This window comes from Plutella xylostella, chromosome 5 (assembly GCF_932276165.1).
Source record: "Plutella xylostella chromosome 5, ilPluXylo3.1, whole genome shotgun sequence".
Taxonomy (NCBI): domain Eukaryota; kingdom Metazoa; phylum Arthropoda; class Insecta; order Lepidoptera; family Plutellidae; genus Plutella; species Plutella xylostella.
Genome location: NC_063985.1, coordinates 971,969 through 997,086, shown reverse-complemented (window position 1 = coordinate 997,086; position 25,118 = coordinate 971,969). Strand labels below are relative to the sequence as shown.

Here is a 25,118-nt window from a genome sequence, read left to right as displayed (position 1 = left end):
CATCAGTTTAGTATGCAGAGTGTTCACAGTTTGCTAATTTTGTTCTTACTCTACACAATTTGTAGAACCTAGATAAACGTTACTATATCGCTATTCGCCATAAATACGGCGCTGAGATTGGTAAACGAGTTTATCACGTCGATAACGAACCCGTGTAAAGGCCGCTGATTGGAATGCAGCCTTGCAAGTATTTACTAGACTTGTTCAGGAGGCAATCGGGACAATTTTAAACGCTGCTCCCGTGCATTCCCGTGCACCGCCCAGTCACTTCCATTGAGCTCCACTAGCGCCACGGGAAATGGTGGAACTAATCGAAACTAACGGAATTTCAGCGCGGAAAACTGTGCGCACGATAATTTCAATGGCCTATATCATCGTAATGGAAACATTATTAAATGATTTCATAGTTTATTTACGATATTTCAATATTAATTTAGACATAACCTCCTGATGCCCACGGTCCTTCTGTGAGTACTTAACGAGTATAGTTGTTACTGCCCAAGCTATAATATATTTTTTCTGGACTAAATGCCCACGGTCCTTCTCCGAGGACGAATACTTTGTGTTTGAACCATATTTGAATTTACCGCCATTATTTTTTGGGATTGCATCTATGGATTTAACATTCCATCACTGACAGCTGTCTTAAGTGTCATCTGAGGATAATCAATCGTTCATTGAAAAAACGTCAAAAAACGGAACCATGGCGGGGCCACCGTCGACTAAGTAAGTTGTAATCTCATTTTACTTATGTGATCTAATCATTTAATTAAATAACTTTAATAAAACCTTATTGTTAAGTATATTAGCAAGAGACGAATACTAATATTTTATCAATTAAGGATCTAAATAATATTCTACGATCATCCATTTACATTAGTACTCGTCTGAGTACCGTGGTCTTCAATAACATAAACTTTTAGTCTGCTATAATATAATTTTAGATATACTTATTTTTGTATTTTTTTACAGAATATAATGCGAAATCCAAGAAATTGAAGCAGATTTAGCTATGTCGGACATAGATCTCTCGGAGGACGATGACATGACGACATAAATGACTCACCATGAACCCGTAGAATTTGAATTTTGTGATGATGATATCCAGGAGCTGCTAGCTGAGCCTTTCATTTTATCTTATTTTGTTCCTATATTTATCCCAATAATTATAATAGTTGATAAGTGTGAGTTTATCTAGAATAAATATAAGTTCTAAACTTATGTGAGACTGATTTAAAGTGTTAAATGTGTTCCTAAGTGGTTATTATTTCATTAGTTTTGTTATTTCTAACAAATTACCTTATAAATATATTTTCTACCAATAAATTAAACTTTTTTTAACTGCCCACGGTCCTCACATGAGGACTAATGATTTTCGAATTTAAACCTATTGAAACTGGTTCCTTTTTTAATGCATTACCCGTACATACTACTAGGAACACTATATAATAATTTTTGCGACATTTATTCAAGTTTAAGTTTCTGGGCAGTAAGCTAGGTAAACGCAATAGTCCTTGTGTGAGGACCGTGGGCAGATAGTCCTAAAAAATAAAATAACGGCTGGGCGTCAGGAGGTTAACCCTAGAGTGCTCGCGCTATGATCATTTTGCCGCCCTCAGCAAAGAATGTTTATTATTTTGTGAACTATGCACTCCTCGAGGTCCAGCGCCTATGTAGCTGCCCTCTCGGTCTTCTTGTAACGTAAATTTGGAGAAAATCAGTGCACAGGTTACAGCAGAAAGAGAGAATTGAAGAGAGTGTATCGCACGGGGCGGCAAAATGCTCACCGCGCGAGCACTCGCGTCAGTAAAATTAAAGTTTTTTTTTTTACAATTGTTATAAAATATTGTTAGTTTTTCAGTGTTTTTTGGTAATAATAAATTAAATATAATGTAGGTATGTATCTATTTCAGTTTACATTCGATTTACGATATAACATTGTTAATTTACTAACGATTTAATTTTACGAAGAATTTACCTGGAAAAAATAGCTCTGCCCATAACTACACCACGTATAACAATAAAATCTTACATATGGACAGTACATAAGTTTTTTTTATTGGTCCGGTGGTACAAATTTCCCGTTTTGTACCACCAGACCAACAAAAAAAACCCTAAAGAAGAGAGGGTACATGCCTATAACTATGTCCATATAAGAAAAATAGCAGGTGATGGCGAAGGCTCGAAGTCGAAGACACGAGATAAGTAATAAAGATGTTCTTGGTTGTTGATATTATATTAAATAGAAGTAAGTATTAGTATTTTACACGATGTTTAGAAATAAGAAGTAAGTATTAGAATTAGTAAGTATTAAAATGTATTGTGGTCGTGATAGTTTCTTTGAGTTGTTATTTTGTATGTGATTGACATAAGTATTTCTTCTTCAGCTGAAGCGCCGGGCATAGAGCCCGACGCTCGTAATAATGTCTGTCTTCAACATGGTCCCCCCCTTGGAACGGTCTGTCCGGTCCAAGAGTGGAAGAGGGCACAACCGGTTGTACGCTCTTCTGAGCGTCCCGGCCCTCGTGATCACATCTGCCACTCTATTGACCCCGTCCGTGCCGGGGTATACTGCCGTGACTCTGCCTAGCAGCCATCGATTTGGGGGTAATCGATCGTCCTTCACTAGCACAAGTTCCCCTGTTTGTGGCTGCTCTCCAATTGTGCGCCATTTGTTCCTCTGCTGGAGCTCGGATATGTATTCCTTGTAGAAACGGTTCCAAAAATGTGCCTTGAGTTGTTCGATCCTCTTAAATCTTGTTAGTGATGAAATTGGCTTGTCTTCCACCGGGGCAGCCGGAAGCATCGTGCATGTCCGTCCGATTAAGAAGTGGGAAGGAGTGAGAGGGATGAGATCAGAGGGATCCGAAGATAAGGGGGTGATAGGCCTTGAGTTTAGGATTCCTTCTATTTGGACCAACACAGTATACATTTCCTCGAAGTCTAAGTGTGCTAGGCCAAGCACTCGTTTCAAATGATATTTTATGGACTTTACCGAACCCTCCGCCATGCCGTTGAAATGAGGACTGTATGCTGGACTGAAGTGAAACCTTGTCGCATTGCACAACCTGCCTCCTACTCGAATTAGGCCTGAATCCATTTCTCGATGATTCTGGCCTAATTCGAGTAGGAGGCAGGTTGTGCAATGCGAATTATGATTACGACACTAAACATCCAATTCTGCTAGACGGGTCTCATCCCATCACTAAATTAATCTTTAAAAATTATCATCGACTTTTATTACATGCAGGACCTCAGCTGTTATTGTCTCTTGTTGCAAATTTTGCACGAACCTCTCCAACAATGTGTTTCATCGTGACCTTTACGCAGACAATTCTGGCAAAGGTTTAATTGTTTTACCTTATCCATCCTCCCTTCTATGGTCATGGATCTGAATTTTGTGCATTCATATATGCTATGTGATTGTTTACAAATTGGGCAGAAATAGGAATTTTGTGAAGGATTAGAGCCACTCGCATGCGCGGAGTTCGAATAATTTGCCACAAAGGTTTTGGCGCGAACGGGTGGAGTATCGCTATATCTACGCAGTTTTTGGTGATTTTCTTCGATGGATTCCAGCCATGCAGCGCGGTTTTTTATAAATGAATTAAATTCCGAAAATGTTGGAATTGCGTTGTTGGGTCCGCGCTGCATCTCCCAATCCTTCAGTGTTGCGTGGTCTAATTTTGTGCAGATAACGTAAATTATTATCGCATCCCAATGCTCCGTGGGCAGATGTAGTGTTTTTAGAGCTCTAATGTTTTTATTTACCGAATCAATGATATTACGAAGGCCCGTGGACGATTCCTTGAACATGGGTTCAAGATTGAAGAGAGCCTTCAAATGATTGTTTACTAATAACTTGGTGTTGTTGTAGCGCTCACATAGTAAATCCCAGGCTACATCGTAATTGTCACCTGATAGGTCTAATGATTGGATCAACAAGGCTGCATTATCCCTTAGTGATGATCGTAAGTAATGATATTTTTGAATTTTTGGAATTGAATCATTTAGATGAATGAGACTCATGTACGTGTCGTGGAATTCTAGCCAATCTTGATAGCCACCAGCAAATGTAGGTAGATGTATCGTAGGTAACTTAAGTGTTGGAAGAAATGCACCTGAATCATTGGCAGTGCTGGATCCTGCCACGGCCAGGTCGTGGCCCGCAGAGGCGGGGCGCTCCACACTCCGGTCCAGCAGCTCCTGCGCGGCAGCGACCGTGCTGAAATATCCAGCCTCGAACTCCTGTCGTTCTTTAAACTCGTCTTCTGGAGTGTCCGATAAAGTTTCCAAATTATTTTGAATAGAGTCAAATTCTTTATACAATTCATTAATGCGGTTGAGGCGTGCGGATAGTTCACGAAACTGCAAGGTGTTTAATTTGGTGCAAGGTGTCAGTTGTTCGAGATGGCCCTTAAATATTGTCAATTTGGCCTTTACAGAACCTCTATTCTTTTTTAATGTTTTTGCATCCATGATTAGGAAATGTTTTAGAACGTTAAAATCTTGTGGTAATCAAACAAATGACATATGAGAAGAGGATAAGTACGTGAATAAATCGGTAGAAATTAATAACTAAGGAAAATTAACGAGAATCGAAACTAATTGGGAATTAGATAGATCGGAACGGACTCACTCAGCCGAAGGCGCCCTTCCTGGTTTGTATGATAGTTGAGTCTTGACACTAAGGTGCTCTTGTGCTCAGAAGAGCGTACAACCGGTTGTGCCCTCTTCCACTCTTGGAACAGACCGTTCCAAGGGGGGGACCATGTTGAAGACAGACATTATTACGAGCGTCGGGCTCTATGCCCGGCGCTTCAGCTGAAGAAGAAATACTTATGTCAATCACATACAAAATAACAACTCAAAGAAACTATCACGACCACAATACATTTTAATACTTACTAATTCTAATACTTACTTCTTATTTCTAAACATCGTGTAAAATACTAATACTTACTTCTATTTAATATAATATCAACAACCAAGAACATCTTTATTACTTATCTCGTGTCTTCGACTTCGAGCCTTCGCCATCATTGTGAATGAATGTTGACGGGTTGTTCTCAATCGCGTCCCTCGACTTGGTCTCGCCGATCTGGTTGTATAGCCAGATCCGGCTCGAAAATGGTGGCGAAGGCTCGAAGTCGAAGACACGAGATAAGTAATAAAGATGTTCTTGGTTGTTGATATTATATTAAATAGAAGTAAGTATTAGTATTTTACACGATGTTTAGAAATAAGAAGTAAGTATTAGAATTAGTAAGTATTAAAATGTATTGTGGTCGTGATAGTTTCTTTGAGTTGTTATTTTGTATGTGATTGACATAAGTATTTCTTCTTCAGCTGAAGCGCCGGGCATAGAGCCCGACGCTCGTAATAATGTCTGTCTTCAACAGCAGGTCAAAAAAGGGTACAATACATGAAGAAAGTTACTATGCAACGAACACTTTGTGTTCATGTTTCAGGACTGTGTTGCTGAAATAAATGCTGTAGATGACAATAACGTCAAATTTTTTTAATAATTTTGAGATTTGTTGATTTTGTGTGGCTTAAGACAAATTTATACCTAAAAGATCACAATTTTTCCCAAAGCATGAACGATAGCTCAAATAATGAACAATTATAATATCAAAACTATAAATATTACTTTTTCTAATACCATATGATTCAATCTATTCAAATTATATACATTTATAAGATTTCGTAATTATTAAGTGTCCAAAAAATACATTTTAATACGGGCGGCAAAATGCCGCCACGCGAGCACTCGCGTCACACAAAAAGGCGCGACTACTCTAGGGTTAATTGTTATTTATTCCTTCCATATGCAAAAACTACTAAAATATCAAAATTAAACTAATGAAAGTTTGTTTTTTAAACTGTAAAATCCATAATGGTCGTACTGATACACATTATACACGTGGAACGCAAATAACCTTTTTTCGGTCAAGGGTAAAAAGTATTGGATCGAACCTCGCATTACGCGATCTAGCGATAAAGTCTTTAAGCTTACAAATATTAATAGCAATATTTCCTCCTAAGAAGAGGCAGGTTTAATGTAATCCGCCTGTAAATATGAATTACGGGCCACGCGTGACTTCCTACAAGAGGTTATTTCATGTGGATGAAATATGTGATTTAATCGGTCTGTGTAATGTCGGTGTAACGACTGTATTAGGCAGATCCAACTATCCATGCCGATGGAATAATAAATGAAGATTATGGTGTTTCCGCCAGAAACGGCCGTTTTAGCGTTTTTTACATTAACCTCTAGGTACTGGGTATCATCATCACGACCCATCACGTCCCCATTGCTGGGGCACGGGTCTCCTTCCAATGAAGGAAGGGTTTTAGGCCAAGTCCACCACGCTGGCATAGTGCGGGTTGGTGCACTGGGTATTGGGAGGTAAATTAAAAAAATGAATTATGATAAAAGGTGAAACGTAGTAGTTGTGGTAAAAACGCTTTCAAACGGTAGTTATGATTTTTACCTAACCTCTTCAAAGTATCGACATTACATTAAGTTCTGTAGATTTTATAAAAAATAGTCCATTTCGCAATAAGTATTATATTTTTTTGTCACGAAGAAAATCTTGGCGGTAGCTAATATCTACTGTACGCCGTGTACGCAAAATAATCTTATATCAGTATCTTTAAAGAAAACATCATAATTATTTTATTGAATTTCCCATTCCAAATGAGAACCTACAAATTGAATAACGGTTCATTACAACTCAAGCTATCGAATATCGATTACTTATCATTTAATATTCGGAAAGTTCCGGAGAATACATTAAGCATCTCATTTGCAATATTAAAATTATCTTTAATAATATCGCTTCGACTCTCGATATGTTGTTTTGATAAGGTCTCCGGTTCGCCGAATCTACGTTTCTACCTACGTAGCTACCATTCATACTTATCTACCATCGAAATACAGAACAGGTACAGAAGAGTCATTTATTGAAAATGTACCTATATATTGTCGAAGGAAATTGTTTTAAAATCATTCACCAATCCGCACTTGACTAGCGTGGTGGACTAGACCTACAGCTCTTCCTTCATTGGAAGGAGACCCGTGCCCCAGCAGTGGAAACGTGATGGGGATAGGTATTTTAAACAAATTGACTTTTTCCTCTCAGTCTTTCGCACTACCTATAACTTTCTCCACAACACCCAAGGTTAGCTGGAAGAGAATGCTGTTAGCATTAAGTTCGCCTATGTACATATTTAGTATTGTGCAATAAAGTATTTAATAATAATAATAATGGGTTGTTTTAAGAAATCTCTTTTTATTAAATAAATTCTGATTCTGGTGGTGATGAAGGAAATTTATAATGTCTTAGTGTGATCAAAATCTTTCCGTCTTGCAATTTTTAATTGAAAAATTATGACGTTAATTATATTTTCACATAATTATGAAAATTTGTTAACTAGCACCTTCTGGTTTAGTATACCACTTTTGAAACACCGTGTATACAATAGACCTACATAAACACATGTTCCTCGTAGATGCTTGTAGGATGGTGAGGATGAATAATCTGACTCCAAATAAGTTTAAATACAGCGTATATTCTTGCTTTTACAATTTACAATGTTGATGGTTAGAATTTAATTATAAGAAGTGACGTTGCCGATTCGGTTTGACAAGTGATAGTGATGGGGTACAGCCACTAGTGATGGGACTGAACATACTCCGGGGCCTTGGAATCCTCAGGTTCCAAAGAGGTGTCTGCAGGCTCCAGCAGAGGACAGAGGTACTTCACTCCTCTTCTGAATGTACCATGGGTAGTTTTGACTTCAGCCACCCGAGCTACGTTGTCCTTTCCTGGGAACAGAGATGTTATACGCCCTAGCCTCCAAGACATTGGGGGGAGATTCTCTTCTTTCAGAAGTACCAGGTCGCCTATTTGCAGTTGTCTAGTAGGAATGCGCCATTTTTGCCTCTGTTGCATCTCCGTGACATATTCTCGTTGCCAACGATTCCAAAAGTGTTGACGCATATACTCTAATCGCTGGTAACGGTCTAGTCTGCTCATCTTGGCATCTTCTAAATTTGGTGATGGAAATGACAGCAATGGACGACCAATTAGGAAATGCCCTGGGGTTAAAGGTTGGTAATCATTAGGGGATGAGGATAATGGACATAAAGGTCTACTGTTGAGGATAGCCTCAATTTGAGTAAACAAAGTTGCCAATTCTTCGAATGTTAAATGACAGTTGCCTAAAATACGCTTTAAATAATACTTTGCCGACTTAACGCCAGCCTCCCATAACCCACCGAAGTGAGGAGCATATGCAGGTTGAAAATTAAATTTGATTCCTAACTCTGAAGAAAAGGCTGATATGTCACCAGAGTTAGACGTAAGGAATTCGCCGATTTCCCTGGCTGCACCAACGAAATTCCGGCCATTATCGCAAAAGAATTCCCTTGGTTTCCCGCGTCGAGAGATAAAACGACGCAATGACAATATGAAAGAATCTTTAGAAAGCTCACTTACAGCTTCTAGATGCAAGCATTTATACCGGAAGCAAACAAATAGACATAAGTAACATTTAGTTATCTTACAACCTCTTCCTTTTCTGTCTGTAATTAAAAATGGTCCGGCAAAGTCAACACCAGTACTCAAGAAGGGAAATCCTGGGTCAACACGTTGTTTAGGTAACGATCCCATGATAGGAGTTGTAGTTTTACCGCTTACTTTGCGACAGACTACACACTGTCTTGCTGTAGTACGAGCTAGATCTCTGCCAGCAATTGGCCAAATGTATTCCCTTATGGAAGAAAGTAATAGCTGTGGACCAGCATGAAGAAGACGTATGTGTTCACGACGAAACAGTAACTTTGTAAGCGTATGCTTTGAGTGAAGAAGCATGGGATGACGCTTTTCAAATGAGTAGCAAGAAGAATCTAGACGTCCTCCCACTCTCAAAATGTTATTAGAGTCCAGAAATGGATTTAAAGACAACAATGGGTTCTTCGGATTGAGTGGTTTATTATTCTTCAGGATACTGAGCTCCTTCGAGAGAGTTTCCTCTTGGGCTAGCTTTACCAACAATTCAAGAGAAGCAGTGAGCTCCTCAGGCTGCAAAATACCAGTCTTTTTTTGTTTGTTTCTACAATTATGAATGAAACGTAGTACATATGAAAATGATCGTTGTAAACGGTTTAGGTTAGAATGATCTTCAAAATTTATGAGTTTATTGTTTGTATTTTCTGTGCATGTATTAATTTTTACTGTTTTTATTTCAGGTATTTCATTTAAATCATTAGGTTTAGTGTTCAGTGTAGGCCATGAGTGTTCTGGTTGTGAAAGAAATGAGGGGCCGTTGAACCAAAAATCTAAATTTTTAATATCCGATGGGGATATGCCGCGTGAAGCAAGGTCTGCGGGATTCTGGTCTGTAGGTACATGACGCCATTGAGAGTCGTCAGTTAACTCTAGGATAGTACCTACCCGATTAGCGACAAACGTTTTTAATCTGTCGTATCGCATACCTAACCAAGCCAACGCGATAGAAGAGTCCGTCCAAAAGAACTTGCGAGTAATGACACATCGCAGAGCGCGACACACGGCGGCTGCGAGTTGCGCCCCGAGCAGGCATGCGCTCAGCTCAAGGCGGGGGATAGTCGTGGGCTTCACTGATGCTACCCTGGCCTTGGCACATAATAGGCGCACTGTAACTGCACCATCTGTATCTATGCACCTTACATAAATGCATGTACCAAATGCAAACTTAGACGCGTCGCAAAAACAGTGTAATTCTACACTACTATCATTGATACTAAATGCATGTCTGGGAATGTTTATATCTTGTATGCTTTCTATGCTGTTGACAAACGATTGCCATGATTGTATGACTTCCTGACTAACAGGCGTATCCCAATCCGCCTTTTCAATCCATAGCTTCTGGATTAATAGTTTTGGCTTAATAGTAATTGAACTTAATAAGCCCAACGGGTCAAAAATTTTACATGAATCTGACAAAATTGATCGTTTTGTTGGGGAATCCTTTTTAATTTTGTAACTGCTAGGAAATTGAATATGATCTTTTTTTGGATCCCAGCCAACTCCTAATGTATGGGAAGATGAACTAATCACTAGATTACCTTCTGTGTTTTGTGAATCAGCGAGAACTGATGGAGCATTAGAACGATACTTGCGTAAATTAAAGCAACCCTTTGATAAACAACGCTCTATTGTTCTTTTGATGTGTAATAAATCGTCCTGATTATTGCTACCAGTTAATAAATCATCAACCAGAAAATCGTTTTGTATGATTTCCTTTATCCTAGAATCATGGCACTCTTCACCTAGCTGCCATAAGCAGCGAGTGCTTAAATAACTTGAACTGGTATACCCGTAGGTAACCGTGTTTAAATTGAATGACTGTAACGGTTCAGTTTCGTTATTACGCCACAAAATCATTTGCAAATTACGATTACTTTTATGGACCTCCACTTGTCTGTACATCTTTTCGATGTCTCCAGACAAAACGTAAGCGTACTGGCGAAATCTCAGTATTATATTGAACAGAGAATCTTGAATGTGGGGTCCTGTCATTTGTAAATCATTGATAGAATAACCTGAGGTAGTCCTAGCACTTCCATTGAACACTACACGTAATGCCGTTGATTCACTAGCTGGCCGCAACACAGCGTGATGTGGAATGAAGTAGGATTGATTGGGAATCAAACTATCTGACTTAGATAGGTGCCCTAGCTTGTGGTATTCTTCAATGAATTTAGAATATAAAAGTTTCAGTTCTAAATTGTTTTTAAATCTCCTTTCTAACGCAAAAAATTGTCTCCTAGCTAATCTAAATGAATCACCTAGACAGTCTGGTTCTGAAAGAAGGGGTAGTTTGACACAAAACCTGCCTTCTGCGTTGCGAGTTGTGTTATCGATGAAATGTTGCTCACATTCCTTTTCTAAATCTGTGTAAACAACTTTATTTGATGATTCAGGAATTTGATCCGATTCCCAAAATTTTGTTATAGTTTTATCTAATGTTTCATTAGAAATGTAATCACTTGAATGATAATCAACGGTTGAAACATGATTGCAATTTATTGTTGAATCAATATAATCTTGTGTAAACAATGCGCCTGCCAATACCCAACCTAATTTGGTCTTGCGCATGACCGGTTGTTTTGAGCCTAAATACAATTGATCTGATTCTATCAATGACCAAAAGATGTCAGCACCAATTATCATATCTATAGGTGCCGATACATTGAAAGTAGGGTCAGCCAGTTTTATGTTGGTTGGTAAATTAATTTGAGACAAATCAAACGACTTGTTAGGCAAGTTCCCAGTTAAATTGGGCAGTACAAGACATGACAGATCAGCTGAGTAGTTGCTGTGCTTCGATTTAATTTGTACAAGGCAGCGTTGCAATGAGTTAGATGTGATAATGTTACCTACACCTACAATGTTTACTCGAGTTGGCTGAGGAGTCAAATCTAGCTTAGTTTTTAGATCGCTACTTATTAAAGACGATTGGCTCCCGCTGTCTAAAAGAGCACGAATGGTTAGGTGACTTTTAGTACTCGGATTGTAAATATCAACTAGAGCAGTTGAAAGTAAAATACTTTCGTTTGTACTTGAGTTAATAGACATGCTAATTATGTTGCTATTTTCTTCCTGACCTACCTCAGATTCCATGGTGGATGTATTTACGTTTGAGGTATTTTGAGCCTGGGGAGGGTCACGGTTGGTACTCCTATGGAGGAGAGTGTTGTGTCGCAATTTGCAAATGGAGCATGAACGAAGTCTGCACTGGCGAGAAGAATGGCCTTTACGCAAGCAGTTGGCACACAGGCGAAGACGAGCTGCTTCCGAGCATCTGTCCTCCACGGACATGGCCAGGAACGACGCGCAGTCGTAAATGCGATGACTCCCATTGCACAGCACACACACAGGAGCTGGAGGGGCATCAGTGGCTGAAATTGCGAAAGATTTTGTATGTGACTTATCAGGTTTGTTATAAGTTGAGTGTGAGTCGGGTCTGGGGTGATTGTTGACAGTTTTATTATAGTTAACTGACTCGAGAATGTCTGCACGACCCTTTAGAAATGTGAAAAAATCATTTAATGATGGTGATTTTTCAAAATTATTTTTATATTCTTCCCACTTAAAAGTAGAATTGTTGTCGAGCTTTGCCGAGACCAAATGAATGATGAGGGTGTCCCAGGAGGTTGTTGGTTCACCAAGAGAGCTCAATGCCCGTAGGTTCTTGGAAACATGGTCAACTATGAACCTCAAACCCTTTGCGGAGTCTCGGGCGACAGGTTGAATGTTGCATAAAGAATTCAAGTGATTTTTTATCAATTGTTTTTCGTTGTTGTATCTCTCACAGAGGAGACGCCAGGCTTCCTTGTAATTATCAGTCGTTACTTCTAGATTGGTTAAGACACGAGCAGCCTCCCCTTCCAGGTAAGAATTCAAGTAATGGAACTTGTGTATTGGTTTAATTTGGTTGTTGTTGTGGATGAGAGAAGTGAAAGTATCTCTAAATTCCAACCACTTAAAATATGAACCATCAAAGTTCGATATTTTTATTATAGGCAGTTTGAAGCTTGCACCAACACCATTGTCACATGAGTGGCTGCAACTAGACTTGTGAGACCCATTTTCAGATGCAGATTCAAAGTCATTTTTATGAGACTTGTTCTTATCTAAATATACTCGAGTTTGTGCAATAAGCAATGAAAACTCAGCCTCTAACTCTTCACGAGTGTCGAGTTCACTCTCTAAATTAGAGGAATTTAATAATTCTATCTGAGACTGTAATTCATCAAAAGTTGAATATAACTCATGAAACTTATCAAACCTTTGGGTTAGCATGCACAAATCAGTTGGCGAAACATCATGTGATTCGGTTATTTTCTTTAAAAGATTTTTGTATTTTGTAATTCTGCCCTTTACAGAACTACGCTTAGTATTGAGATCCTTCAGACTGTTATAGTAACTAGTCTGAGGTACATTTAGCTTTAGATTCTCTGATGGAGACTTAGGTGCAGTCTCCCCTTGTGACATGGTGCAGGTATAAGTTAAGAGTACCTACTGTTTAGTTGTACCAAAGTAAACCAATAATTAGTCAATGAAATAATAAAAATAATACTTTAACTTAAATAATAGATGCTCTCAGTTCGGTTGTGTGGTGTATGGTGGGTTAAATGACCTCGCTGGGCTGGCTGGCGTGGACGGGATGGCACTCACTGCGAGCCAACACTATGGTATCAGCTGAGGCAGCGGCCACACAACTGGAATGCGGAGAATAAGCAAAGCGTTATTGACTGAATACTGAATGTGGTTTGATTACTTATAAATAGTTTACTGATAACAATGCACCTCTGCCTACCCCGCAAGGGAGTACATTAGTACAAGGCGTGAGTGCGTGTTTTTTTACTGATAACAACTTAGTGTGAAGTTTATTGTTAGTAGATGGATATGATAGCTGCTTAGTTATTGTTTATTTTGTTTGCCTTAGCGTATGGGACTTGCAATGGGTTTAGAGGTAGGTTATCCCTGATATGCGCCTTAGCAACAAGATGTAATTATGTATTATTGTAATAATCGTTAGTTGGCTTTGAATTTGAATATGTATTTAGCAAGCTAGCTTATTTGTGCAAACGTAGCAAGATATAGTTTGTGAATGATTAGGTTTTTATGTTTAGAATGAAGATATTTTGCATTATAGCAACTAGTGGGATGCAAGAAAAGTGAAATATAGATGCTAGGCAACAATAACGCAACAATCAAAGCATTGACAACTCTGAATAAACGAATTGGACAGGGCAAGGAGTAATAAATAGGTAGGAAGGGCACTTCCCTGCTGTTTAGCTCTGGCTGCAGCGCTCCTGGGTGGCTTACTATACCTCCTGGTGAACTGGCTGGCTTCAGCTTGAGGGAAATTATCGATTCCCGGTGAATATTCGACTCCGTTGTCCGTTTGTTGGCGTAATGACGTAGCAGTTTTCACCGACTTGTCCTTGAAATTTGTTGTTTTCTTGAAATATTGTGTTACTGAAGATTGTAGTTATGTTGGTTGTAATTGTGATCCAACGGCTGGCGGGATGCGGTATCAGGGAGAACAAGAACTTGCTGATTTTCAATGTTCTCACGAGGTGTGCACGTTGCGTAACCTCAATGTCGCTGGTTTGCCCGTCGATAGCTGCGTTGAATTTATCACGTCGGTGGTCACCAATGTTCCTCGTAGATGCTTGTAGGATGGTGAGGATGAATAATCTGACTCCAAATAAGTTTAAATACAGCGTATATTCTTGCTTTTACAATTTACAATGTTGATGGTTAGAATTTAATTATAAGAAGTGACGTTGCCGATTCGGTTTGACAAGTGATAGTGATGGGGTACAGCCACTAGTGATGGGACTGAACAACACATTTTATACAATTAACTTTGCTACAACATTCTTTACCTCTATACCTATAATATTACAAACATGCCCATTCTGTTCTTATTTTGGTCCCTTAATGCTTAGGTACCCAAGTCAATATTGATTGATTTCGGTTGATTTAATTCCAAATCCATCACTTGATTAGTGAACCCTAAATCCCGAGGTAACCGACTTGAATGACATGCGGTAATGGTGAAACTAGTTCGGGAATGAATACCAAACTAATTTAATTAAATATATGGTAAACTAAAATGCCAATATCAAATGATTGGAGATAAAATAAAACAACAACCCATAGCGCGGGATGCACGGGTCCGTTATCGATAAGCGTCTGTATATCGCGTTTCAAGATAAATACGGCGCTGTGGTTAGTGGAACATGTATTAAACCAGTTTAACGACGTCGACTGAAAATCCTTTATCTCCCTTTGCTCTTGAAGAGATCAGGAATAAGCAGTACTCGTAAAATATGTAAGCTGAAGTGGCAGTTGGCTGGCCAACCGACCATATCAAGAAGAGATAAGCGCTAGACCACTGCCAGCCCAATAATAGACAACATCCCAGTCTAGGGCATAATTCAGAAACTATATTTCCGACTGTATAACGATAATAATAATAACGATACATCTCACACGGCCATATGACCTCAAGCTAGACAGATTCGATGCTCAGTTTGCACCGAACCTCTAGGTGAGTATAGATTATAACATTTTGTTCGTTCTTACGAATTGTACAATACAGGAAAAAGCATGATAAAAAGTTCGTAAAATGATGATACACAACATATCAGAGAGCGGCTCGTCGTTCTGTTACAAGTAAGTGTTGTAGTCTATACTCACTTTAAGAAGTGATCATATAATGATGATGATTTAGGAGCGGTGGTCGCTCAGTCGGGTAAGCGCCCGCTTCTCACGCAAGAGATGCGGGTTCTAATCCCGGCGCTGACATGTACCAATGAGTTCTTTTAACTTAAGTACAATGTATACCATCGCTTTTACGGTGAAGGAAAACATCGTGAGGAAACCAAGCTTAGGAAGGCAGTTTAGACCTGGGGGTATGCACAAAGGTTCCAATCGAGAGATCCAGGTGCTGGTACTTACACCCCCACAGAGAATAGAATAGAATAGAATAGAATGATGATGATTAGAACTCACCGACAAATGCTTCTCATACTCCTCCTCGATGTCGCTGCCGTTGTAGTAGCGGGTGGGCGCGGTGGTGTTGGGGAAGTAGAACCCGCGCCGGCAGTGGCAGCGGTACGAGCCGCGACGGAACCCCAGCCCGGGCACCGGCACGCACTGGGGACAACGTGGGTGGTTATATAGGGTGTTACAAGCTAAAACTGGTAGGTATCTTAGTTGTCTTTTTGATCTGAACAAGTTTTTTTACGACTTTTAAGAATATCTGTTTCACAATATCCAACAGTAGTTAAGGTACTGTTAACTACATTTACATTACAGTGAAATAGATTATTTTATAATTTGTTTAAAGTCAAGTACATTCGTTTAATTATTATGATTTGATTAACAATACATTTTGATTACATTAGATCAGTCATAAATAGTTCTCTCATGTTTGTTTCCGATGTGATAAAAAGTAAAAGACAACTTTATTAGGAGAAAAGCAGTAACCTTGAAATGTATGTAGGCGGTGGAAGATGGATGAAGGATCCCGGAAATAGAATTAAGTGCTTTCTTGGGAAAGGCTAGTTGGTAGGCGACTGCCCCTTAAGGATGTTACTAAGTTATAGTTAATTTAGTTTCCAGATACTAGGTATTGTGGAGGTACATAGGTTCTAAAATTCCAACTAGCATACCGAACAGATTTAAGTAAGGAGTAAGGACATAGTTTTTGGAAAAAAAAAACGCTTTTCATCATATTTTTTCGTTTTTCAATTGGTGGCTCTAGTAAGCCCTAATTTCGAATAAACTAGTAAAAGAAGTAATACCATTGCTTCACCATCAGTGAGTTTAATTCTTATTTTGGTCTCTATAATCATACGGTCTTATTCATAAAAAAACCTTAAAGAAGGTTTACTGAGCTCAATAGTTACGGAACACTTTAAGCCTATTTGAGGTTTCATAAAAATCTCTATTCATAATCGTTCCGTAAACCTTCAATAACTATAGTGATGCTAATAGATTTCACAGACCAAACATTTTGACATTTGCTTATAGCAGGCCTATAGGTCTTCCGTAACTTTTTATGAATAAGACCGATAGTATACTTTTAACGTTTCTGCACTCCCTAGATAATAAGATCTTTATGAGGCACTTAATAATATTGCCACTGTAAGCCCGTATTACAAACTCATTAATAATAAATAACAAACCCACAAAGTAAACTTAAATTTTAGTTCAACTGCGTAGACTTTAGGTTACAGCTTACATCTGAAGCACTACTTACTACAAAGTAATCCGTAAAGCTGCGTACAGACCGGCCCAACGAACGGCCAACGAACGGCCAACGATGGATATTTATCATACATAATACAGGGCAGATTGCAGCAACGAAGGTCAACGAAACCCGTTCATTGGCGTTCGTTGGGCCGGTCTGTACGCTGCTTTACAAACATTACGTAGTGCTACCGGCACTTTCCCGAATTAAAACGAATATTTTATTCAAAAGACTACTTTGGGTTGTAGCAGTGAAATAAGCTTTCTTATGTGCAAATAATATACGAGTACTATGTAAGCGAGCGAGAGTAATTGAAGATAAAACCTACCTGGATTGGGGTAATTGTGTAAATTAAGTAATGTAATTTGATGCTGATACCAGCTCCATTTTGAGATAGGTACTAACCATAGAATAACAAGTACAGTAGTACAGAATTACAATGGCATAGAAAAAAAACGTAGCCCCAAAAAAACTTGAAATTTTTAGCGGTTTCTAAATAGCGCTATACGTTTCGTTAAGCGGTTTCTAGGGGGCACCACTATGTATGGAAATGCAGATACTAGTACTCGTTATTCTATGGAACTAACCTAACAAATAGTAACCTAACTTCACTTCCATAAAGTCATATGCAGAGGGTCAGATAGTATTTTGTTACTTATTAATTTCCTATCACCATTCATTTGTGTGAACGAAATCAATTCTTACAATTTTAATTAGGTAATTAAGTGCCACAAAATACGACATACTTTTGAATGTTTAAAAAAATTACACATACATTAATTAATTTCACATGGAATTATTTCAGAAGTGATATTGTTTCGTGTGTATCTCGATATAATTATGTAATACCTACATACAACGCAGCTACCTGCTACAGTAATGAGAATTTATAATGAAAATTATCCCTCAAATTTGTAACAATTTGCGCTAATTGACAGTGACCTTAGATAAACAATATACGAACAAGATGCGTCACATACAAAATCAAAGCAAAAAAACTGTCCACATTTTGTTACTGTCAAACCGTTTGAAGTTCAACTCAATGGCAACCATTGTACCTATCAATAAAATCACAAATCTTCTATCCGAACTACTCGTAATTAAAAATAATAGCTCAGTGGTAAAGAGGTGGGATGTTATTTGTCAAGATGTTTCGTTTGCACTGACGCTCCATCGTGTTCGTATATTGTAAATCTAATACAGTAACCATAATCATATTTTCAGCTACCACGGGACTCATAGAAACCGGCCAAATGCAGGTTGTATATTCGCATAATTATGCAGGGTTCCGTGACATCGTGCCATTGTTCTCGCTAAGTGTTGTTATGCGTGGGCCGGTGTGTTAGTCTGGCAGAGTAAAAAAAAATATACTTTTTTAAATGTTTTTTTAATGGACCCTCAAAACGTCACGTGCATTTCAGGTCTAATTATTAGAAAATAACAGGTTGCGAACTCTTAATTTAACCTCTTATTAAAACCTAGAAACAGCCCTCAGGTTATTAAAAAAAAACCCGCGTGTAGTTGAAATGCTATGAGAATAATTCCTATTTGTTAAATCATTGAACCGAGAAATCGGGGTATGGAGATGTGAAAAGAAGCGCGATCCAGTAAATATCTCAATTCTAAGAATTCTCACCGTTGTAGGCCGTCGACCTCGCGGTGTAGAGGCAGCATAGGCTACGTTTGCCTATTCGTGGGATCTGGGTTAAAATGCGAGTTTTTTCACCTATCGAAAAGTAAAATCGAAAACGCAGATTTGTATGGCGCGGAGCTACTACAGTTACTTACCGCTAGGTGGCGTGTCTCCCGCGCCATACAAATTTCGATTTCACTTTTCTATAGGGGAAAAAACTCGCACTCGACGCCCAGCTCTATTATGAGTATAATATTTATACAAAACATTCACGAGCAATGAAAAAGTTCCAGTAGCAGTCCTTGACGGAAGAAAAAACTAGCTTAGTGACGCCTTCTGCAACATTGAAGTAGGTATACATTAAATTGTGCATCAGAATATTCCCAAATGAAAACGTAAATAGTAACTGTATTCAAATTTTAAATTAAATCGTAAAAAATGGGCCTTTTGGTGTTGTCATTTTGAGAGTGCAATATTTTTATTGCTCGTGAGTGTGTTAATTTGCTTTTTCGGAACTAATAATATGGAATTAGGAACTACTATTTCTATGGTTCAATGAAACTCTCTATGAACCAACCGGAAACCTTAAGTTTAAACTCCTAATCTAAAATATTGGATTAAAGTTGTAAACCAAACATAGAGCTGTAGCCCCATGCTGTTGACATTTGGAGCACGGCTCGAGTGAAGCAAGGTCACCTATTTTGGGTTAACCATCTTTCTTGAAGACAGAATTGGGAGTAATAACGCGAGTGGCTCACAGCCGTGGCCTTGAGGAAGCGATCTGGAAGAAATGGCGGCCTTATTACGTACCTGTGTTCTCAACAAGGTGCCGTATTTATTTATACAGAGTATTGCAGAAGTGGTACAGTAAATTGTACGAAGAACAAAAGTTGCTCAGAATAACATGATCCTTCGGCTTACTCTGCATCCCACTTTTGGCGTCATGCACAGATTGATACACCTAAGCACTAATTGAAAGAGTTAAAAAAGTTTTAAAAAGCTGGGTTTGTCTGGGTTAATTTATATACACACCTTGTTATTCCCAAGAGATAAAAGTCTCTCTCGTACTGCCACAAACAAACAACAAACATAATAATACTAATTTCATAATTAAACCATTTATTAAGTTAGTAGTTACGTAGGTAATTTCAATATTGCGTTTTTCTTTAAAGAAATAAAATCTCAAAGAAAAAAATATATATTCTAAATAACATTACCCTCCTCCTTCGGCAGTCGGGTAAGAAAACAATGGGATATCGAATTAAATTCCTACGTAATACAGCCGTTTCACCACCGTTACGATCGGAACGATGCTAGTTTATGTTCAGCGAGCGAGGCCGAGTGAGAGACCGCCTTTAGTCAGAATTGGGCTATTTAGGTACGTCTTCCCCCGTCTAGGCGGTTCCAGTCTGCTTGTTAACTTTACTGCAACTGGAGGTTTTAACGTCATTTTCATGTGTTTTGTAGAGTGGTTTGGTAGTGACGCATTATCGAGAGCGTTATGCGCAAATCCTGGACAAACTATAATATACCTACCTATTCTATTCTATTCTATTCTCTGTGGGGGTGTAAGTACCTGCACCTGGCTCTCTCGAGTAGAACCTTTGTGCATATCCCCAAGGTCTAAACTGCCTTCCTAAGCTTGGACCATTTCCCACCACGCTGGTCCACTGCGGTATGGTGGGTTCACATATCTAGATGTGCTAAATCTAGATATGCAGGTTTCCTTACGATGTTTTCCTTCACCGTAAGAGCGATGGTATACATTGTACTTAAGTTAAAAGAACTCATTGGTACATGTCAGCGCCGGGATTCGAACCCGCATCTCTTGCGTGAGAAGCGGGCGCTTACCCGACTGAGCTACTACCTACCTACCTATTATCTTCTTTATATTTTGAGTAGGTACAGTCAAATGCAAAAATCGTTATACAGATCCTAAGTTGCAAAACATCGATGCACCATAAGACGGAAGAAGTCACTGCACATTTTTTCTAATATGAACAAGCTTGTCAACATAACACTCCAGAAGTTGCTGTGCAGGTCTTCCGCTACTTGATGAACAAATGTAGTGTCAGAAATTGGTTATCACAATAAATCGCCAAAAGTTGGAAAGCACAGAGATTATCAAAAATTGCTAGACATTTATCGATGTTTTGCAACTACGGAATTGTATAACGACTTTTGCAGCTGACTGTACATTGGTCTAAATTTTCTGATAAATGACCAACCACACTCTGTATATAATTATATTGAATTAACGAAAATTCCCTCGTACATACTTAGCAAATAACTACGGAAAGCAATCCATTACGAGAGATTATGTTTATGTAGAAGCCAATAAATATTCAATGCTTCACCACAAACATCACCACATGATGTGGTCCCCATCAATTTTATCTTGTACAGTGGCTGTAAATGGCTAGCACCCCCTTCAGTTCAAATTGTACTCTAATGGCTCACAAAATAAGAACGCAACAAATATAAAGTTACACTCACCTAGTCTCGCAATATACAACGCTTTTCATCCCTTCTAGAAGCATCGAGAAATAAATCCTCACTTTCATACACATTGCTCGGAGCGAGGTTATTGATGAGTTCACAAATAATAAGATTTTCCGCCCATGTCGTTGATTTAGGGAAAATCTGCCGGCTGACGTATGATGCCTTGCAAGCGAGGCTGCGAAAATAACACGAAGTATTCGTATGGTAATGTTATTGTAAGACCCAGTTTCGTATATAAGAATACGTCATGTCACTCCGGTAACACACGTTGACTAGGTAAATAGGGTTAGTTTTTGTTTGTCCCGATAAAATACTGAGGGTTTGTGCTACTATTTTTAAATAGGCTTTGTGAGTATTAAGTCCAAAGTTTGAATAGGTAAACATGAACTGTGTGAAATTGTGTTTTCTTTCTCATTTTTAATTAAATCCGCAAATTAATGAGGTGACTTCGTACATAAATATAAAGTTCATATTTAAAAATAATTGTTGAATTCCGGTAATTCATTAGACTTTACAAATTAAATAAAGTTTAAATACAGTGTATTAATGACATTATCATGATAAATTTAACCACAGAGGTCAAACTTCATTTTCGAGGGTAAGTAACTATATTTCTTTGGGAAACATATCTGTGTGTGTCTTGTGTCCCAATGCTGTATCTCATTGTAAGTCTTTACATTTTATTTTAATTATTTTGTTGCTATTTTCCTATTTAAAAGTGCCTCAAAATTATGTTACTGTTAGCAATAGTTCTCGAGCTTTATTAGGATTATGCAAATCTGATAAAAGCTTCTTTCAAGAACTTTACATAATTATCTTTAGCTTCCATAGACCCAATTGATTCCTTTTCCTTACTCATAAAGCTCTTTCACAAAGCTTTATCGGACTTTTCATAAAGTATCCGGAATAAAGCTGTCTTTTACTTACAGCCGCATAAATGTATGTAAATACTCGTCAAATTCGTCGCGTGACAACAACAAATACCCAGAGCCAATTTGTGGAATCGGTTGCAGTCATCAGTTACTACCATATGTACCTATATGAATATGAACATACTTATAAGTTAGTACGAGGACTTACTTGTATAAAGTATACCTATAGTATTAGGTATTGAGTAATCCTGTTGATGAACATTAGAGGTGATGAAAGTCGTCAATCTATGCAACTTTTGTTCTTGAAATACTCGTTATTCTAGTTATTCTCATACTAAAAAGTAACACACCCAACACAATTTGTGAGGAGGACCCAAAAAATAGAATGACGATCACCTCTTAACGGTATTACGTAAATTTCTGTGACTTCCTGTATATAATTATACTAAACCGACACCAGCATGTGCAGCATGTTATATCTAAGCCCGAAACTGAAATCAGAATTTCAAATTCGTGAAAAAAAAAATATTTTCCCTAGAAACTTAGTTGGTCACGTGAATTTATACTATGGAGAATGTTTTTTTTTTCGTCAGTTTTGAAATTCTGATTTCAGTATACCCGTTTTGCAACACCCTGTATAAGGCTAAATACCTATATTTATGATAGAAGATATCAGCAATTAGGTTGAGGACAAAGTCCTTTTGTTGAGGTGAGGCAGTGGGCAGTGAAATTTGGTTTGATAGCCAAATCTGGAGTACTGTACCGAGGTTTCTTTCCCGCCCATTTGTAAACCGTAGGCGTGGGATGAAGAATGGCTAGGAGTACGCCTTAATGATTGATGATAGTAATGGAAAATGAATTCCAGAAACCTGGATGACAGCTTCATGTGGACCAAATTTCATACAAATCTGTAGAGTAGTTTTTACGTAAAAGAGTAACAAACTTTCGCATTTATAATATTCGTTAGGATAGGAGAAAGTTAGGAAACAATCTCTGAACTGTTAAAGTTAGAAATCCGGCGCAGAATGTTACCGGGAACGTCACCAGATCAATAGTTCCAGTTTTCAAAACTTTATTTTTAGTTTTTTTATGCAAAGTAATTCATTCACCTACGTGTTCAGTCACGTTTTGACAAAAAATAGAAACTCTCTCTCTGTATGTATAACTGTTTGCTTTCAGGATTTTAGGGGAAACTAAAATTGGAGTGGAATATAAAATACCTGAAACAGTTGAATTAAGCGTGGATCGTAATTCCTACTTTTGGTCCACCTTTTAACTACTAAGTTGTAAGTGAAACCAGAATCATATCTAGTGTGTACGTTTTACAATAATGTATAATAGTCCACACACCACACACTCACGCCTTGTACTATATTATAAGTACAATAATGTACAATAAGTGGGTCAAAATTTAACTCAGAAAATAAAACATAGTTGGACTTACTATTTGATTTACTACCACTTTCAATACTATCGATAACTGATAGTTACATTCATACAATTTTGACACATAAAAAGATGCATTCTAAGCCCCTGTTTCACAATGTCTGGTTAGTCGCTACCTGTCGGATAAAATACATGCTGTCACTGTCTAAAAAATAATAACAGAGAGTGACAGCATGTATTTTATCCGTCAGGTAGCCACTAACCAGACATTGTGAAACAGACCCTAAATATTAATTATGAACCACTTTTATGCTACGACTTGTACAAATTGGTGAAGGGACTACTATGGAGAGTCTTAATCTAGCGAACTACACACTAGATTAAGACAAATTCGCTTTATTTCATCTGCTCGATTGGTGTAAGATCTGCTCTTACTAGATCTTCAGCTACCGTACCACCACATTGCTAATGTTCGGTGGTGGTAATCCCCCAGTGCTCACCTCAGTGGTGGTCTTCTTGCACTTGTCGGTGCCGGCGAAGATGTTGAGCTGTTTGCTGCCGCTCTCCAGCGGGCATTGGTCGATGTCCACCCGCCGGAGGTCTATGTCTATGCCGCTTGTACCCCTGGAACAACAACACTACGTTAGTATGAAGATGAGAAGTGTGATGAGAGGGAATGCGAGGTATCTAGTTATTATTCTGGGTTTTGATCAATCTGGCAGTGCCGGCCTCACGCACCAACCTCCAGGCGCCCCTCACACGCGCTCTGCACAAGCTCAAAAATGGTAGTTGAAAATTTTTATATCTTTTTATATTCTACTGCATCAAGTTTTGCCTATAAGAATTGTTATAAGCTTGAATAATAATAAATAAATAAATATTTTGAATGTGATCTTTACACACTACCCGTTATCAAATCAAATCAAATCATTTATTTCAGACTAAAAGTCCATAAGTTAACACAATTAATATTCAGAATCAAATTAAATATAAGTTAATTATAAGTTTACTGGACAATGGAAATGGCGTTACTATGAATATCGCCCTACGTTTTCAACTCCTATCCATGTTTATTTTTCCCTCTTGGATTTGAACTCAGGACCATCGGCCCATAACCCAGTTATAGTGCAGCGTACTCAGAGCCGAGATCACAATACTGACTTATCTCACAAAAGTACAGGAATTTTACGGCACGTAAAAAGGATAGCTTTGTTTTCTCCTTTCTTACGATTTTGGATAAGATTTTTGTATTTCATCCCGAACTCGAGTGCTCGTATTTTATAGGTACACGAGCGGTGATATAAATCTACTAGTCTCCTCAACGTCATGTAGACGACATGGTTTGCAGAAGTACATTTTTATCTCCATTTTACGATCGCTTTTGTCTGTGAAAAGGTAGTATTTGGAATTTATGCAGAAATAAGTAGAAAATCACGTGAAGTGCTAGTCTAGGAGTGCTACTTGAAGCATTTTGATATTATTACCCTCTTACTGCTAAAGCTTTTTGGTTTTAAAAGATCTTTCTCATCTTATAGATGAAGCTGGACTGTAAACTTATTTTTGGGATTGCATCTTACATTTAGTTTATTTTTGTTGTCTCAGTTAAATAATTCTGTAAATGCACACCATTTTTATATTTCAGATAAAAATATACATTATACATAAGTCATAGGTATCTAATATTCTTTCTGCTATGAATTTGTTAATCCAACCCAATTTCTCCATTTGATTTATTTATTTGTTTTAACATTCTAATTACTTTATTACATTACTGAAATGTTATTTAAATATTTCAATTATAATTATTAATGCCTAACTAAAACTAACTAATATAAAATTAAAATTAAACTAAAAAGAAAATGCTGGCCAGATCGCTGCCACTGTCGGGTAGGGTACCC

General features: G+C 38.0%; 2 protein-coding genes and 1 long non-coding RNA gene across 3 annotated transcripts in view; 1 reads left to right on the top strand and 2 right to left on the bottom strand.

Annotated features, from left to right (window-relative positions):
• LOC105383460 (probable G-protein coupled receptor 158) overlaps window positions 1-25,118 on the bottom strand; it is a 132,096-nt gene that overhangs the window by 29,895 nt on the left and 77,083 nt on the right. The window contains exons 4-5 of the mRNA XM_038113085.2: window positions 23,721-23,844; window positions 15,585-15,728 (exon numbers count right to left, since the gene is read on the bottom strand). Of these exons, the coding sequence (XP_037969013.2) occupies window positions 15,585-15,728; window positions 23,721-23,844 (268 nt within the window). The remainder of the gene's footprint in view (window positions 1-15,584; window positions 15,729-23,720; window positions 23,845-25,118) is intronic.
• On the top strand, window positions 439-1,257 carry LOC125491348. The gene is made up of 2 exons (XR_007268251.1): window positions 439-726; window positions 973-1,257. It is a non-coding gene; the product is annotated as an uncharacterized LOC125491348 (long non-coding RNA).
• LOC125491344 lies at window positions 7,514-13,111 on the bottom strand. The gene has a single exon (XM_048633034.1). It carries the CDS (start codon window positions 13,047-13,049, stop codon window positions 7,680-7,682), a length of 5,370 nt encoding a protein of 1,789 aa, XP_048488991.1. The 5' UTR covers window positions 13,050-13,111; the 3' UTR covers window positions 7,514-7,679.

Bases quoted from the DNA above. Each gene is read 5' to 3' on its own strand.
- LOC125491344 (XM_048633034.1), bottom strand. From the start codon at position 13,049: ATGTCACAAGGGGAGACTGCACCTAAGTCTCCATCAGAGAATCTAAAG.